The sequence below is a fragment of the Nannospalax galili genome, unplaced genomic scaffold, assembly GCF_000622305.1.
Source record: "Nannospalax galili isolate Female #2095 unplaced genomic scaffold, S.galili_v1.0 scaffold369, whole genome shotgun sequence".
NCBI lineage: Eukaryota > Metazoa > Chordata > Mammalia > Rodentia > Spalacidae > Nannospalax > Nannospalax galili.
In genome coordinates this window covers 567,152-584,045 of record NW_008360318.1, presented here as the reverse complement: position 1 = coordinate 584,045, position 16,894 = coordinate 567,152, and the positions used below count along the sequence as shown (strand labels likewise).

The 16,894-nt window shown below is 43.4% G+C and overlaps 1 protein-coding gene across 2 annotated transcripts in view; it reads right to left on the bottom strand.

Moving 5' to 3' along the window:
- Positions 1–15,490, bottom strand: part of Cpne4 (copine 4) — a 592,536-nt gene extending 577,046 nt beyond the window's left edge. The window contains exon 1 of one of the 2 annotated variants that reach the window (XM_008825090.2): positions 15,264–15,490. In XM_008825090.2, the coding sequence (XP_008823312.1) occupies positions 15,264–15,316 (53 nt within the window). In that variant the 5' untranslated portion in view covers positions 15,317–15,490. Of the gene's footprint in view, positions 1–11,968; positions 12,552–15,263 lie in introns of those variants that run through there. The other variant, XM_008825091.3, reaches the window with a different exon arrangement.
- Positions 15,491–16,894: the final 1,404 nt, after the last annotated feature.

Below are 16,894 nucleotides of genomic sequence, written 5' to 3'. Positions count from 1 at the left end.
GATCACAGTCAGATGACTGCCACATTCCCTCTTCCTTAACTTCTCATCCAAGGAGCCATTTACAGCTAAATAATCAAGCCAATTTTGAGGCAGGAACCCTCTCCATTCATTCATCTCTATAAAGACAGAAGGAGACTTGAATTCATTGATCATCAATTGAGAACTACATTGAATTATGTCAGCTCTGATTCGGTTGATTTTACTCACTAGAATTTAATGACACCATAAAGCATTCAGAGTCAGTCAGAGCATCACTGCGTCCCAACAACCATGGACCATTACAAGTCAAAGGAAAATTCCTCATTCCCATTAGATAGGGAATAAAATTGATGGGGCTAGGCGGCATCGCTGTCATTTACCCACTGTTAAACACAATTCAGTTGGCAGCAATGCAGAAAAGCCTCTAGCCCTTGCCCATTCGTCTGTATCTCTCACTGGAATGAAGCAGCAGAAATGAGCCCTCAGCAAGCTTTCCTGGGCTTCCCTTATGGTGGCACGCACCCCAAGGGTCACAGGCGCAATGCTCGTCACAAACTTGAATGAGTTATTGCCTTTCAGAATGCCCTCAGCTAAGACTGGAATCCTTCACTGGATAACAAAGCCACCACAGGTTAATTTGTTCTATGACTGGCACTTTAACTCGCGCTTTCTCTTTATACAAACAAACAAATACTTAAATATTTTAAAAGGCAGTGCTCAAGCAGGTCAGTCTTTTGCTGAGGAAGCCACCACCAGAGAATGCAGGCAAAGGTTTAAAAGAGGCCCTCACATTTAAAAAAAAAAAAAGATTGGAGGAAAATGAAAAGTGTTCCCTTTTTGATGGTTCCAAAAGTCAGAAAAACAAATTATGATTCAGAGTCTAGGAAAGATGTTATGATTTGAAGCATGAGTTAGTACAGCCATTCTCAAAGGGCAAATGCCTTTTTTTTTCCCCCTATGGTCTTTTTGAGACAGGGTCTCCCTGTAGCCCCAGGTGTCCTGGAACTCTATGTAGACCAGGCTGGCCTTCAACTCACAGAAATCCGCCTGCCTCTGCCTCCCTGGGATTAAAGGCATGCGCCACCATGCCTGGCCCCAAATGCCTTTTTTTAAATACAGTAAAATACAGTAAATATAGCAGCACATGTGAACAAAACCTCTTTGAGAGCCTTGCTAAATTTTAAGAATGGAAAGGAGCTCTAAAAATACAAAGTGTGAGCATCCTAGCTTTAACAGGAGGGTCGTACATTTTGGGATTCAGTTTGTTTGGTGAGTCTGGCACTCACGCGCCCCAGCTATTTAGCCTTTCTGATCTTCTATTTCCTATGAATCAGACCAACCATCCTCAATGTATTCCCTGAGAAATATAACGGGCACAAGAGCATTACTGTGTCCCTTTTTTCATTCTGTATATCCAGAACCTTAACGGCATATTTCATGATACATTCTAAATCACGGTGAACCGAATGACAGTGTAGCTGGAAGAATTAGTAGGATGTGTGAACAGTGTCCTGTAAGGTACCTGCACATGGTAAATGTCACAGGTACTCAGCAAATGTCAGATCCCTTTCTTTACCACTAATGTTCTTCCCAGCTGTACCACACAGGAGAGGAAACACACAGCTTGCCTATATTAAGTAAGTATTTAAGGACTGATTCCCTAAGTGTGGTCGCCAAAATGGCAGCTTAGCATCACCTGGGAAATAGTTATATATACAAATTATTTTGCTCTTGCCCTGAATCTATTAAATCAGAAACCCTGGATGCAGGGCTCATCACTGTGTCTCAGCACCCCCCCTCCAAAAGATTCGTGTTCATGCTCAAGTGTGAGACTCACAGCCTTCTGACCCTCTGAGAAAACAGTATCATACACTAGAAGCATTTTAGACTTAGTAAGCACTGAGAATGCCCAACGTGTTGAATATTTCTGGAAGCCTAGGATTCTTTCTAGACACGGGTAGATATCCTTAACATCAAATGCATTATAACTGTCAATTGCTGGCCTTGCAGAAGTGAGGGAATGATTCTGTATTCAAGCTATGTTTCTGGGGCCAGTGATAAATATATATGCATACAAGCATTTGAAATAAAACTGCAACTGGCAAAAAACAGAGGATGTTTTCTCTTATAAAAACGCCAGCAGAGGTCTTGAGTTATCTTTCATGGCTGGGGCAGGGAACAGAGAACAGAGTGAAGAGGGAAATGAATGGTCAGAAGCTGTGGAAAGTAGACATTTGACTTCTACCGTAGCTTCACAAACATACTCCTCACTTTTACAATTCCCCTGTAATACAGCACACCAATACCCTTGGGGCTAACTTTTGAGAGAAGCCACCAGTCTAGAATAGTTGCAGTCTGAATAATTTCCATGTGGCAGCAAGCTTCATGGCTATCCTAGGGTATAGGCGCTATCATTATCCTTAATATGCACCTATGGAAATTGAGCTTCAGTGGGCCAAGCAGAGCTGGGATTTTAAGTCCGGAAATGACTCATTCAGAATGTACGCCCTTCGTTATTAAGCAATTCTGACTACGTACCATACAGAGCATTGCCTTGCAGATACAGCAGAACACACATGAGAATCAGAAAATCCCACGACCTTCGAGTACAATGTGGAACACGTTACAGACGTAGCTGCGTGCTCTAACACACCCACACCACACACTTCAGATTGTGTAGTCCAGAGTAACCCATCAAGGCATCAGAGTATCACAAAACAGCGGTGTGGAGTAGTGCGCGCTTGTCCTGCACAGAGCATATTTGCTAAGGGAATGTGCACACACTGGGTGACAGAAAGAGGAAAGGTGGCCCTCCCTTCACCTCCATGGACTGAACTGACTGCAGACTGAAAATATTTAAAACACACAGTTTGGCTTGTCATTATTCTTTAAACAGTGCAGAGCAACTATTTATGAAGCATTTACATCATATTAGCCATTAAGTTAACCTAGAGATGATGAAACTATACAAGGAGATGTGTGTAGATACTCACCAACAAGGCATCATTTTAAAAACTATTTTGCTTTATTTTTATGTATTTGTCATCATCATTTTTTCCATGTGACTCAGAGCAATCTTTCTTTTTTAATGCATATTTTACTGCATTTTTGTGCATTTCAATAGTAAATCAAATTTAGATCCCCTCTTCCAGCCACACCCCATCATCCCCCCTCATGCATTCCGTCATATATGTTAAGGCCCATCCAGTCAAGCAAAATAATGCATCATTTTATAAAAGGTACTGAGCAAACACAAATGTTGGTATCCATGAGAGGTCCTAAAACTAATGTCCCATAGATACCAAGGGGGGACTATACTCTATATACAAATGGTTCTGGGTCTTCTAGGTCCTCTGGAGTAACATCAAGAAATGCAGTGTTGGGGCTGGAGAGATGGCTCAGTGGTTAAAAGTACCGGCTGCTCTTGCAGAGGACCCGAGTTCGAGTCCCAGCACTTACATGACAACTAGTCTTCCATAACTCCAGTTCCAGAGGATCTGACGCCCTCCCTGACCTCCACAACCATTATGCAACACAGGTGCACTTACATACATGCAGGCAATACACTCACACACATAAAACAAAAGTAATAAAATATTTTTTAAAAAAGAAATGCTATGTCTCATGGCTACCCAGAAGATCTTGAGATATGCCCTGAGAGTGGGTACAGCATACATATGCACATGACAAGGTATGGTGCTGCGGCATAGCCAGGCCACAAGAGAGTAAGAGAAGAGGAACAGGGGTCAGGGTGTAGCTCAGTGGTAGAGGGTTCTGCCTGGGAGGCTCGAGGTCCTGGTTGGAGCCCTAGAACCAGGGAAGGAAGAAAAGGAAGTATAGAGAAGATGAAGTATCTCAAATTTGGTTTCTCTTCCTCGCTAGTGGCCAGGGCTTTACATTAAATCTTTTCTAAAACAAGACTAATTGTACGAATCCATACAATACATACTTTTACTAACTGTATGTGCATTTATATTTATATTTAAATCACCTCATCTTTCTTGAAAGGCAAATGTGACAGGAAATAAAATTGCTTTTTAAGAAGTACTGTTTGGTGGCGCACACCTGTAGTCCCAGCACTTGGGAGGCAGAGGCAGGCGAATCTCTGTGAGTTCAAGGCCAGCCTGGTCTACATAGTGAGTTCCAGGACAGCTGGGGCTGCAGGGAGACACTGTCTCAAAAAGACCAAAAAAAAAGTACTATTTAGGAGCTGGGGAAATGTCTCATCCAGTAAAGTGTTTACCATGTAAGCACAAGGACATAAGTTTAGATCTCTAACACCAATGTAGAGAAACAAAAAACAGGGCACAGAGGCATGCAGCTGTAATCCCAGTGCTGGGAATGCAGATAAGAGGATCCTGGGGCTGGCTCACTGGCCACAGAGTTTAGCCAAATCAATGAGCTCCAGGTTCCATAAGAGACCCTGTCACAAAAATAAGATGGAGAATGATTGAAAAAGGCACCCAACATTGACCTCTGGTCTACACACACACACACACACACACACACACACGCATGCATGCACACACACACACACATGCACACACACGCACGCATGCACGCACATGCACACACACATGCACACATGCATGCGCGTGTGCAAGCATGTATCCACGTGCATACATGGTTACAGAAAGTACTGCAGGAGTGAAAAAGTCAGCAAAAACAAAACTTAGCTCATACTGAGGACAGACCAGTTCCTTTTCTGTATTTCCTTCAGTCTTTCCCGTTTTATACAAATGAAGACAGAAGGCACGAAGAGGTTAAGCCGTTTAGCCAAAGCCAGACACCGTTGAGTAGCCAAGCTAGAGTTCAAACCAAATTCGTTAGTTTCAAAGCCTAATCCTGCATTATACTAAAACTCCACAAATACTTACTTGTCTTTTTCAAGTTGTACGTAACCCACCGGTTTCTTTGCATATTTTCTGACTAAGAGGGAAGAAGAAAGAAGCAGCTCAGTTCACTCTTTCCATCAATTTGGCTTTTTAGGAACTTGTACATGATAGTGTTCTGAGTTCAGCTATGAACAAGATGGAGGGTCCTGCCCTCATACAGTATGTACTAGAGAGGACAGAAGGGTGGGCAGAGGGCCAGGAGAAGAATGCAGGACCAGAGATGAGAAGCCTCTCCCTGCTGTAACTGGCCTTCGACTGGCTTTGGTGTCACTGCATCTTGCTGAGTCTTTGTTTCCTCATCTAAAGAAACGGATGGGGTGCTTAATTTTATGGGGTGGTGCAGGCCCATAATCCTAGCTACTTGGGAGACTAAAATAGGAGGATCATAATTTCAAGGCCAGCCTAGGCTACAGAGCAAACAAGGCTAGCCTGAGCAACTTAGTGAGACCCTGCCTCAAAAGGATAAACATAAGAAGGACTTGGCATTGTAGCTCAGTGGTAGAGTACTTGCCTAGAACGTGTGAGGTCCTGGGTTCAACCACACCACCATACAAAAAAAATAATTAGGAAGAATTAAATCAGGCCAGGAGCTATGGCAATTTCCAAACTTTGTTCTTGTTATACCCTTTCTATAACATGATTCACAATCAATAAAAATCACAGAAACTAAAAGGCACCAAGGAAAAGAAGTCTGGACGTAGCTTCTTCAGAGCTCGGCACTCTACCTAGACAGACAGGACTCACTCACACAGTGAGAGGTGCACATCCAACACAATGTCAAGTGCAAATCAATGTGTTTTTTCCATTTTGCCCCCGAATTTTTGTCTCTAAGTTACCTGTTGGGTCAACCACACAAAGAAAACAAAGATATCAAATGAGGCATTCTGCACCCCAGTGTCTGCCAACAAATTAAAGCTCGTTTTGTTAACAGAACACAGTTTCTGCATTCTATTGCTCTTATTTGTTTTTGTTCTAATGGTATCTGTGTTGACTACGTATACCTTTCAGTATTTTTAAATAGAGCTTATATTTTGATTGCTTCAGACCTTCCATTTAGTAGTAAGAGTTCTTGGTAGTGGTTGTTACACTTCTATTGAATTTCCTTCGAAACCATTTTTCCTTATAAGTGCTCTAAGTCAATTACTTAGGCATTTATTTTATTGTGGTATTGATGAAACTAATATACATAAGGAAGTGGTATGAGCCAATTGGATTTATGAACACTGGATTTTAATACAGTTAAATACATGCATATGTGTATATATACACACACATTTTGGTACAGACATATAACTGGGCAGAGCTGGGCGCATTTATATTACCAGCACTTGGGAGGCTGAGGTAGAGGGATAGGGAATTTGAAGACAACCTGGGCTATACAATGAGACACTATCTCAAGTAACAAAGATAGGTGTCAAATAGATGATTGATAGATGATAGATGATTAATGAATAGATGATAGATGACAGACAAACATACAGATTGATAGATGATAGGTAGGTAGGTAGATAGATTATAGATGAGTGATAGATGATTGATAGATGATAAATGATAGACAGACAAATAGATAGATAATTAAAATGCCTGTCAGATGACACTTTACCTCTCATTCTTCTCTCTCTGGTTTATCTTCCATTAATCGGTTCCTTGAATGGAGATGAAGGAACACCTAAGCAATGGGTCGTGTGAAGAACCACTTCTACTTCCTTTGAGACAAAGGAAATGGCTTTCTCTCACTTGGAACCATTTGCCCATCTCTCCTCCCCCTCCCCCCACGAATGGGCTAGCCTGTGACTCTTTATCATTAAGTGAATATGAAAGAGACCTTTCACCTGAAAGGAAGGCTCAGAAGACAAAGGAAAGGATGAAGTTTGAGAAGATCTCCCAAGAGTACAAACCCAGAAACCAGCATTTCCCATCTACAAACACACCACAGGCGTCACTTCACAGTCACAGCCAGAAGAGCCCCATCTGACAGCTGTCGTTAGCCTCTCTGGTGAAACCATTCACACAAGGACCCAAGGGTTTACGTCTAAGATCCAAATCAGGCGTTTCTGAAATCAAACCTCTACCTGTAAAAGCACACCTAGGTATAAGGAAGCAAGGGGCAGCCAAACTCCAAACAGCTCCCTATGAGCAAGCAGGCGGTCTGTCAAGCCACTGTGCAACCTCCCCAAGCACTGGAAGAATCCCAGTCTCACCAGATGCCAGAGGAAAAAAACAGTAAGTAGTCTTCTTTCTACAGAGGGACAATCTGGGCTGGGGAACAGAGGTGCTAAGAAATCCAGCACCTCTCACTTGGGTACACTATCAATACTTCAACCCCTAGCTTAGTTCTGAGGTTTCACCACACCCCTTCCTGAACCTCTAAGTCCTGCACCTGGTGCCCCCAAGAGATGGGCTCTGCCGGTGCTCCGGCGCCCTCTAGCGACCGTCCACTCTAACGCTAGCCCTCTATAGCCCGACCTAGACTCTGCAGCCCTGGGGCCTTGCCCAGCCCTGAGACCCTTCCTGCCGGAAGCTGCTCCTTCTCTCCTTCAATCCGCAATGAATTACCCCACAGAGGCTAGATCCTTTGGATAAGGAATGTCTTTTATCCACACACTTTAGTCTCGAGAAGGTTTCTAAGGTTCAACTGAAATGCTGTATTTCCCCCTGCTATTTTCAAGGAAAATGTCTCCAGTTTTCTAAATAATAAGAAAAATAAAGTTAGATATGTTGTGTTCTGAACCAGACATAAGAGCAACATTTAAGGGAGTTCATTCAATTTAAGAAGTCCTTTCATTTAAAGCAGAGTTAAGGGTCTCCCCTGTGGATCCCTAGAATTGTAAACACTTAGAAAATCTCTGTGTTTACTTTATTGACTCAGTTGTGACATTTAAAACAGAAATCTGAGGCTGTACATGGGCAATTCTTCACAAAACATGCATATTGACAGGGATGGCTTCAGACTATGACTTCGTACAAATTTAATCACATCTACTGGGTAAATATTGTGCTGGCTCCAAGAGAAAATGTAATAAAGTTCCAAGCCTGTTTCTCTAAACACTCCACTGGAGGTGGGAGCCCCCCCCCACCCATTAACTCCATCCCATACTCCACAGAGATGACCAGTACTCATGGCGCCACAGATTGGCGCCAACATAATAATGGCCTGAAGGGAACTTGAGTCTCTTTACCAGAGGAGTAATCATGAAGGCTGTTGAACGAGTCTCCTGGTCTTGAGCAAGTCACTTCTCTGAGTTTTCATTTCCATATCTGTCTAATTAAACAATTAGAGTCAATAGATTATCCTCATGCTCTCATCCAGCTCTGAGAGTCATAGATCCACAGTGATAAGATGCTCTTCACAGTTCAGAAGTGAGTCCACCACAGATGCCCTTATATGAGCTCCTCTATCCCCAGGTGTCAGTAACATCACAAGATAGGAATAAACCTCCCCTAAGAAGATGCCCTGTGACTTTCTCTCCAAGACCTGCCTCCAGGTCTTCAATATTTACTCACCAGAAAGCTAATGGTCCTTTAGAGGCTGTCAAAGAACTCATCAGACAAGTAGAGGATTTTCTTGGATTTGCCAATTCAGGGGAAATAAATTATATAATGCATTATATATAAAATATATGTTATGTAATATATTAATTCATAGAACAAACAGAAAGATCCCCAGAAGTGACATTTCTAGTATAGAAAAGACAGAAAGTGTATGTAGGTACTACTGTTTTTATATTTTGCAGGCACAAGATAGTCACTAGGTGACTTTAACGTCGACTGAGTCCTTGCTCTAGAACGCCTACCTCAAATAACATTAGAAGAGACTATGCATCTCACCTGACCCATTTATTGAGTCTGATCTTGAATTTAGCATCAACCTCTACATAAATACCCAACCTAGAGAGTAGATTTGAAATCCCAAACTAGATTACTTTCATAACATGCTTCCTTTTTAAAAAACTGTATAGGATTTTTAGATCCTAAAAGGAATTTAAATCCATGATCAATCTGTTGCCATCTATATCCAATTTGGAAAGAAGTATGCTTTTTATTATTGTATGCTGGGAGGTCAGTTTAAATGTACAAAGGATGATCCTAAACCATGTGACATTTTATTTTGAATGCATTTGAAATGTTCTGCCTTGATATTTTGTAGCTCCAGTGCATTCGCTACTGTTGCCAAGGAAATGTGACTTTGGGTTACTGCCATGGATCCAAAGGGGGTTTTGTTTGTTTTATTTTAAAATATTAGCAAGACAAAAATGAAGAGATCAAATATAGGGAATGAGTTTACTTCCTTTTTCCTCTTCAAGAGCCATGAAATACATACCTTTGGGTCACATCTCAGATTAAAAAATATAAATAATCATTACATGATTTTCTGAACTGCAAGACTTGTACCCCATCAGCCAGGGGACTATGGTCAGAGGGTGTTTCTAAGACTTTGTTCTGGGTTCAGGCCCCTCTGAAAATGTGAGGCGATGATTACACATAGCATGTTTACTTTCAAAAGCAAAGATTCTTTGTAAGTGAAGTGGCCCTAACAGTTCAGGGTGGTACATTTGAAAGAAATTTGCAAAGTCAAGTCAAGGGAAAGTCAGTCCCGTTGCAAAGCTTATAAATACATTCAGCTGAGTCCCAAAAGATTCTAATACAGATGTGAATAAAGATTTCATCACTGACCCATTTTTTTCTCCTATGATTATTCCTTACATTCAGGTAAGCTTAAGGTTTTCATTTGTGGTAATGGACTCAAACAAATTGATTTTTTGAAATGCATACATATATATATATACATATATATATATATGTCTAGAAACAACCTTTACTTCCATTAATTATAATGGTACTTTTAATTTAAAAAATCCACATGCAGATCAAAGATGCAGAACAAGATGCCTTTTAACAGAAACAAACTCTAATGCAGGATCCACTCAAGGCAAAGCTGATCATTCAAACTACCTGCAGATAAACAGGAAGTCTTTTTGTTTCTTTTTACAATTAAGAAGCAACTCACAAACCCCATAGTAACTACTCTTAAGCAAATATTTGGAAGTTCTAGTGAAGTGACAGAGGAGCTGCTGTGTCCAAGAATGTATGCTGGGCCTCTGTTGGGAGAATAAAATCCAGGCTGACCCCTCATGGTGCCATGTGGGTAAACTGTTGGTTCCATCCTAGGCAGCTTTGCCCAGGATCCAGTGTTCACTCCTGCTAGGGCCCAACCTATCCTTTTATATAATACTCAGGGGGAATCACCTACTTCTGATGTGGTTTGAATTTAAATCTGTGAAACCAGCAGAATAGTCCCATCAGAGGAAAATGAGGAAGTTTTGGCCTAACACAAGTGACCTAGCTGCATTTCCCAATCCTTTCTCTATTTTTATCCACCTCTGAATGTAAGAACTGTTGACCAACTCAGCTCAGAGCCCTGATCTTCTAGATGAACTTTGTCAGCCGCCCCGCCCCCCCCCCTTAATCCTGGGCAGGCAAATCAAATGAGTTCAACCCAGGGGCAGTGTAGTAAGGGAAATGCAAACCTCAGAAGTTATCTAATCAGAGAAGTTGTCCTGAGCTCTGTCTTATCTTCTGTCTAATAAAAAGAAATGGGATGTCCTAAACTTGAAGGGTCATCAAATAAAGATGTCTCTTTGCCTCTGGCTTTTGGGCAGCTATGGCTAAGCAGTTTAATCTGGTAATATGAACTGTAAAACACTGTCATGGATTCAAAACACCTATGTTGTAAGAAAGTTTGAAGGGGTGGGGTTTAAACTGCTTTGATATGAAGCAGAAAACCCGAATGCCATTGGGAACAGACTGTTAAGAAGGGTGTAAAGGTTGGGAGAAAGAAGGACTTTACTTGAAGCTAAGGTAGTGTTTTCCTTTAAACATAGGCAGGGTTTAGTCTCAGTTTAAGAACACTTAAATACAGTGTAACAATCCAAAATGCTGTTCAGGAAACAGAAAAACAGGTGAGCCAAGAGAAAACAGAGCAGGGCTTTTAAACCCATGGCAATAAAATGAAGGATTAAGTCTGCCTAGTTTCCAAGATAAAACGTGAACTTCTGAGGCTTCTAGGTCCCAGAGGCACCTACATCCCACCAAATCGATCGGTGGGTCAGCTGTGCAAGGGCTGGAGGGAGACTGGTGCTTCTCTTACAAAGTTTCTGAAGGCATGCTCCCTCTTCCATCCCACCCAGAGTACCCTGCTCTCCTCCTGTCTCCACCTCACTGAACCCCCACAGAAGTCCTTCCTAAGTCCCTGTAGAAGTCGTCTCTACAGCCCCCGCAGCCAGTTTTGCAAGCCTGGTCCTCTTCTCAGTGGCAACTAGAAGGCAGGATGAGGAAATAGAGCCTTGAAGTCCCCTTACTCTAAGAGGAAGGAGTGTATTTTCCTAAGAGTATCGCTTGGGCTCTGCCTGCTCCCACCCCATGCGAATCAACTCACTCAACTTGGTGTGGACTACCTTCCTACTAACTCCCTGGGATTCAGTCCTAGGAATCGTTGGGGGGGGGGGCATCTGTGCTGCCTTTAATCAGAATGAACTAGTTTCTAGTGGTCTTCCGGTCCCTTCTTTACAAGTGCTAACTGCATCAAGGCAACGGCCAGCCCGTTGATGAGTTTTAAGCCTGAGAGCCAGGAACGCAAATAAACATTATTAGGATCTCTGGGTAGGGGGAGGAGGTTGCGACGCAGAATCCAAACAGCAGGAGGTCAAGCCATTGGCTAGCATTGCGAGGTCTTACACCTTCCTAGCAGCAAACCCAGCCAGGACTCTGGTCCCCTCCCCCTCCCCATTTCTAAAACAAAATAATCCTCCCCCATCCTGGTAGGACTTCCCCAGCTCGACCTCACCCGCAGACACGCAGCAGCGCAGTGGTCTTCCTCCCCACTCCACCTGCCCCACCCCACCTGGACCAGTAGAGTTATGTCAGAGAAGTATATGGACTGAAAGTTCCTTCCTTTAAGACTGCTGCTGCTTAAAACAACAGCACCGCTAAGCAAGCCAGAGCAAAAGCCCAGGGCATCTCAAAAGTTGGTCCTGCTACGCAGCATCCCTGACGAGTTTACAAGAACACGGGGCTTAGAGTTGGCATCTACTCACCTGAGGGTGCCAGCCTCCGCGAGTAGAAAGAGAATCCAGCCTGGGACGAGGTCGGCCCCGCCCCCAGGATGCAAAATCCGGCTTTGGAGTGGAGGTCCTGGGGGGTGTAGTTGTGGAAAGGTCTGAGGAGGGTGGGGCTTCCCCCGCTCCTGGTCCTCTGAGGCCAGCTTAGCAACAGCGGACGGCAAAGGTGCTGAAAGGGGAGTTTGGTCTCTCTGGAAACCCTGACTCCATTCTTGGGGATGGGGGCGGGGGAGGAGGATGGAAACCAGGAGGGAAGCAGCTAGGCTAGGCGAGTAAAGAGGAAGGAACTGGGAAAAGAGGGAGGGAGCGGAGAGGAGCGAGAGAGGAAGGAAGGGAGGGAGGAAGGGAGGCGGAGGTGAGCGCCAGTGGCGGGGAGATGGCAGCTTCTCAGAGATTTCTACCTTCTGACGAAACCCATGCGCCCAGCAACCCCGCTAGATAATAGTTCGGAAACCTCCTCGCGAGCGCCCCCTTGGGGGGTTCCAGCGGACTCCAGCGATGCCCAGGGAACCACAGTCCGCGGCCCCGCCCAGGGCTCGGCGGTGGCGCTCTCCGAGGTCCTGCTCAGCTTTTCAGCTCCCACCGGCATCTGTGGGACACGTGATGAAGTGTTTCCTTACTCCATGATAAAGTGGTGATACAGAGGGGCAGAGGGACGAGAACAGGAGTTACACTTTTTTTTTTGCACACATTCAAAAAACTTCTTGAACAAATTCTCAACTGCCACCAAAACAAGGGTGGTGTTGTTGCTTACCTTCTGTCAGTGTTGGCCACAAGTGACCAAATGCATGAATACATAAATGGGGAACTAACTACTCTTTTCTTCATCTCAGAATGTTTTCCTTAACACAGACACTTCACAAATAAAGAAATGCTTAGGGAATGCCAATGTTTAAAATTAGGTCTAATGGGCTGGGGATGTAGCTCAGTTGGTAGAGTGCTCATAGCATGCAAGAGACTCTGGGTTTGAGCCCCAGCACTGCACAGAGCTGGGCAAGATGTAACATGTAATCCCAGCATTTCAGAGGCAGAGGCAGAAAGATCAAAAGTTTAAGGTCATCCTCAGCTATGTAGGGAGTTTGAAGTCAGCCTGGGCTAGAGACTCTGTCTTAAAAAGCAAAACACGGGTTGGGGATTTAGCTCAGTGGTAGAGCACTTGCCTAGCAAGCACAAGGCCCTGGGTTCAGTCCTCAGCTCTGAGGAAAAAAAAGACAAAATGACAAAAAGCAAAACACAAAAACATAGATCTTATGTAAAGTGTAATCACTGCCACGTATTATAGAGCGCTTTAGACATGCTATGAAGCACGTAAACAAGAAGTTTAAGGTGGATTTCATGTTTTGTTTTTCAGTGGTGGGGACTGAACCCCAGGCTCTACATATGCCGGCAAAGCACTCTGCCACTGAGCTGCATCCTCGGCCCTTATGAGGCCCTTTAGAAATGGTGGCTTGTCTGTTATAAACTTACTAAAGTCAAGTTCAGGCAAATGAACGATGAAGGGGCCTACTGTGCATTGTTTCAGTTTGTTTCTAAGATAACAGATAAGCTAGACAATCACATTCTCTCTGCATAGCCTCTCCCCACTCTCAGTCTCCAATTAGACTGCAGAATCCATAAAGTGAATAAAAGGACCTCTCCGGACTTTGGGGTGGCATGGAGGATGTTAGAATTTAATATGAGCTAAGACACAGGATAATGGGGGAGAGGGGTCTTCCTCTCAGCTTGTCTCCACACTATCCAACAAGGTCTCTCTTCGAGTGTAAGTTATGGTTAATGGTCAAGAGTTTTACACCAACCAGAGTTTCCAGTTTCAGAGGCCAGAGAAGGTGAAATAATAGGATAAGAAGAAAGATCTCCTTGATGGGTCTGAAAAGCAATTAGGAAGATCTTTGAGAAGTGGGACAGCTTCAGAGAAAAAGAAAATTAGCGTTTTCCTTCCTGGTCACTTCACAGCCCTTCTGAAACAGCGTAATATTAACTGTGAGCCTAGGAAAAATCTGAGAGAAGCTGATTGTACGCTGGCGCTTCCACATAAACCCATGGGCTTGCCTTGATTGAAAAAACTTGAGCTGTATGGCTATGCACAAGCCAGTCACATGAAGTTATGATAAAGGACCCAGCCTTCCACAGGGTCTGGAGCAGGCAGGGTGCTCACAGCACTCCAAGAAGCAGGGTAGAACCACAACTGAGTCACACACTATAAGTAACTGGAAAGACTGTTGTCCAAGCAACACTCAAGGTTTTCCTACCATGAAAAGGAGGCTGGACAGGTGGAGGCTGGAAAGCAAATTCAGCACGTGTGCTAATTCTTCCCGGGTTTTATTCAGAAAAACTAAACCTTGGAGATAAAGCTGAAGTTTGTATTGGGCTGAACTTGCAAAGATGAAACAAAGAAAAGGGAAATCCTTATTCATTTTCCTTGCACGTTGACTGTAAGTTTCAACACTTAAGTTCCATGAAGATGAAATGTCTGTTTTGTGACCTTGATCAAGATTAGAACCCCAATGCCCAGCAGAGTGTCTCTACTTAGCAGTCAATACACATTTGCTAAACTTAAAAATGAGTTTAATATCTTATAGACCATTTAACACAAAGTTCTTATTTTATAGGTGAGAGAAAGGCAGTTAAGATGTGCTAAATGTATACTATTTCCAAGAATCTGTTAGACAGCTCTGCTTATCCCATTTAATTTTGACAGCAGCTTGCCCAATTAAATTTTATCACATCTGCAGCAAACCTAGAGTTTCGGTGTTTGGGATGGCTAGACCACCACTCGGTCAGTTACTCAGCGTTATTTGAAACAGGTTCTAAAGTCACAACAAAGAGTAGGACATGGAGCAGAAGTTACAACATCAAAACCCATAGAGAAAAACCCAATATAGTTATCCCCTCCCCCATGTTAAAAGCATAGGCATGCAAATTAAATACAACACCAAAACTTGTGACTGCCAGCAGGCTTCAGCGCCCTAATTAGAAACAAACAGTTGCCTGCAAGCCAGTGTGCAGAACACACGTGCAGCTTTATGCCAGGACATTTTTTTTGTCTCAAGGCATGAGACCGAAAGTAAATTCAAAAAGGTTCTTTGCAGGGCATGTAAGCAGAACTTACTCCCACCACTCATACGAAATCAACAGCTCATCTGTACAAATGATGATTTATAACCAGCTAATAAATTCTGCCCTCCATCATAGCCCCCACAGCAAGTTGCCCACCAGCCAGAGTCTCCTCAACAATTGTGCAATCAAAACCCTCCTTATTGGTATCACTCACCTCCTCCCAACTCTCCTTTTCATGCAATCTGAGCTGTTGGGCTCCACAGCCATGGTAAAGGTGGTCTAAGGCCAAGTTACAGAACACGGCAGCACTGGTATTCCCAAGCTGAAAGGAGGCTCCAGCTCTGGGTAGCTTCGCTCGCTGGGTCTCTGTTTGATAACATAAGGAGAGACATCCGCTCAGTGTCCTATGCCAGTATGAAAGGCATCTCACCCATCAGTATGACAAGTAAAAGGCTGGAATGGAGCCAGGGAACAAAAGGGAGGAAATGTGGACTCTTCCCAACACAGCTGATACCATTTTTTAAGGGTAGCAGATGATGAAGGGGAAAAAACAGGCAGAGTCAGTGCCCTGTATCAAAACCCTGGATCCTTCCCTGGGTGAGTCAGAGTGAGCATTTTGTTTTGAAATGGAATTTCTGTTTTCTTTTTTCTTCCTTTTGAGCTGTAGGATGGTTACATACTCAACCACTCGGGGCTATGGCTGTAAATAACAGGATTTATTTTTGAGACTGTGGATCAAAGAAAAACATTGAATCTCACCCCAGGATTATTTATAGCTCAAAAATGTGGTTTTGTGTGTGTGTATTTCATGTGATTTTGAGAATTGAGGTATATGCTCTCCTTTTGAATTTCTGTATATGTCTGATGTTGGTTGTATTACTGGAAATTACTGGAAAGCAGAGAGAGTTGTTCCAAGGAAAGCTTTCAAAGATGCTTAGAGTCAAGGGAGTGTCCGTAACACATGCTACAAGCTGAGACAGAGATTACATTTCTTACTTCCTGCCATTCTTTTATACAGGGACCCTGTATGACCTGTGGTGCCTCCTAATACTCAGCAACAAGCTGGTCTATGGAGGGCGCCTTATTCTTTTGTCTGCCAATAGGTGGCATCAAAATCTCTCTAGCTGTTCTTCCCTGAATTTTAAAAACCATAAGCAGAGGGTATTTTCTTTCTGAGAGTTTACATTTTACCACAGGTGATGTTGGAAAAGCCACTAATGTACTCTGTGTTATTTCACAGCAGATCATCCCATTTATCTAGTAAAGAAGCTTCTCAGTTGCCTTTCTGAGCCTCAGTTTCCACACTGTAGAAAGGTGTATGAGTGGAACTCAAGCCTTAATATTGTGCTATTCGGGCATGTACCTTCCACATCTCACGCCTGTGCAATAAGTGCACAGGACCTGATTCCTTTGGGCTGAAGGAAAGTTAATATGCAGCTATTCCCCTATTGCAGAAACTGCTATGAGCCCCACCTCTATTAATTTCTGGTTAGTTTGTTTTTTTTCTTAAGAGGAAAAGCACAATTCTGTGAGAGGGAGCAATGTTCCCAGCTCCCACCCTACATTTTCCAGCCTTGCTGGCAGATGGGATGACCATGGGACTCACATCGAACCCTGTGCTCTTCAACATAACAGACACACATACCCATGTACATTAGTTAACATTAAGTGGAATTAGAAATGTATTTCTCCAGTTTCATCAGCCAAATAGTCCTAAGTGGCTAGCAGCTAGCACCTTGAATAGCCCATACATAGAACATCCCCAGCAATGCAGCTTCTATTGCAGAGGGCTGGCGTGGAGTGCCGCCCATGAGCGCTGCAAACAGAAGGCGGTAACTAACTCAG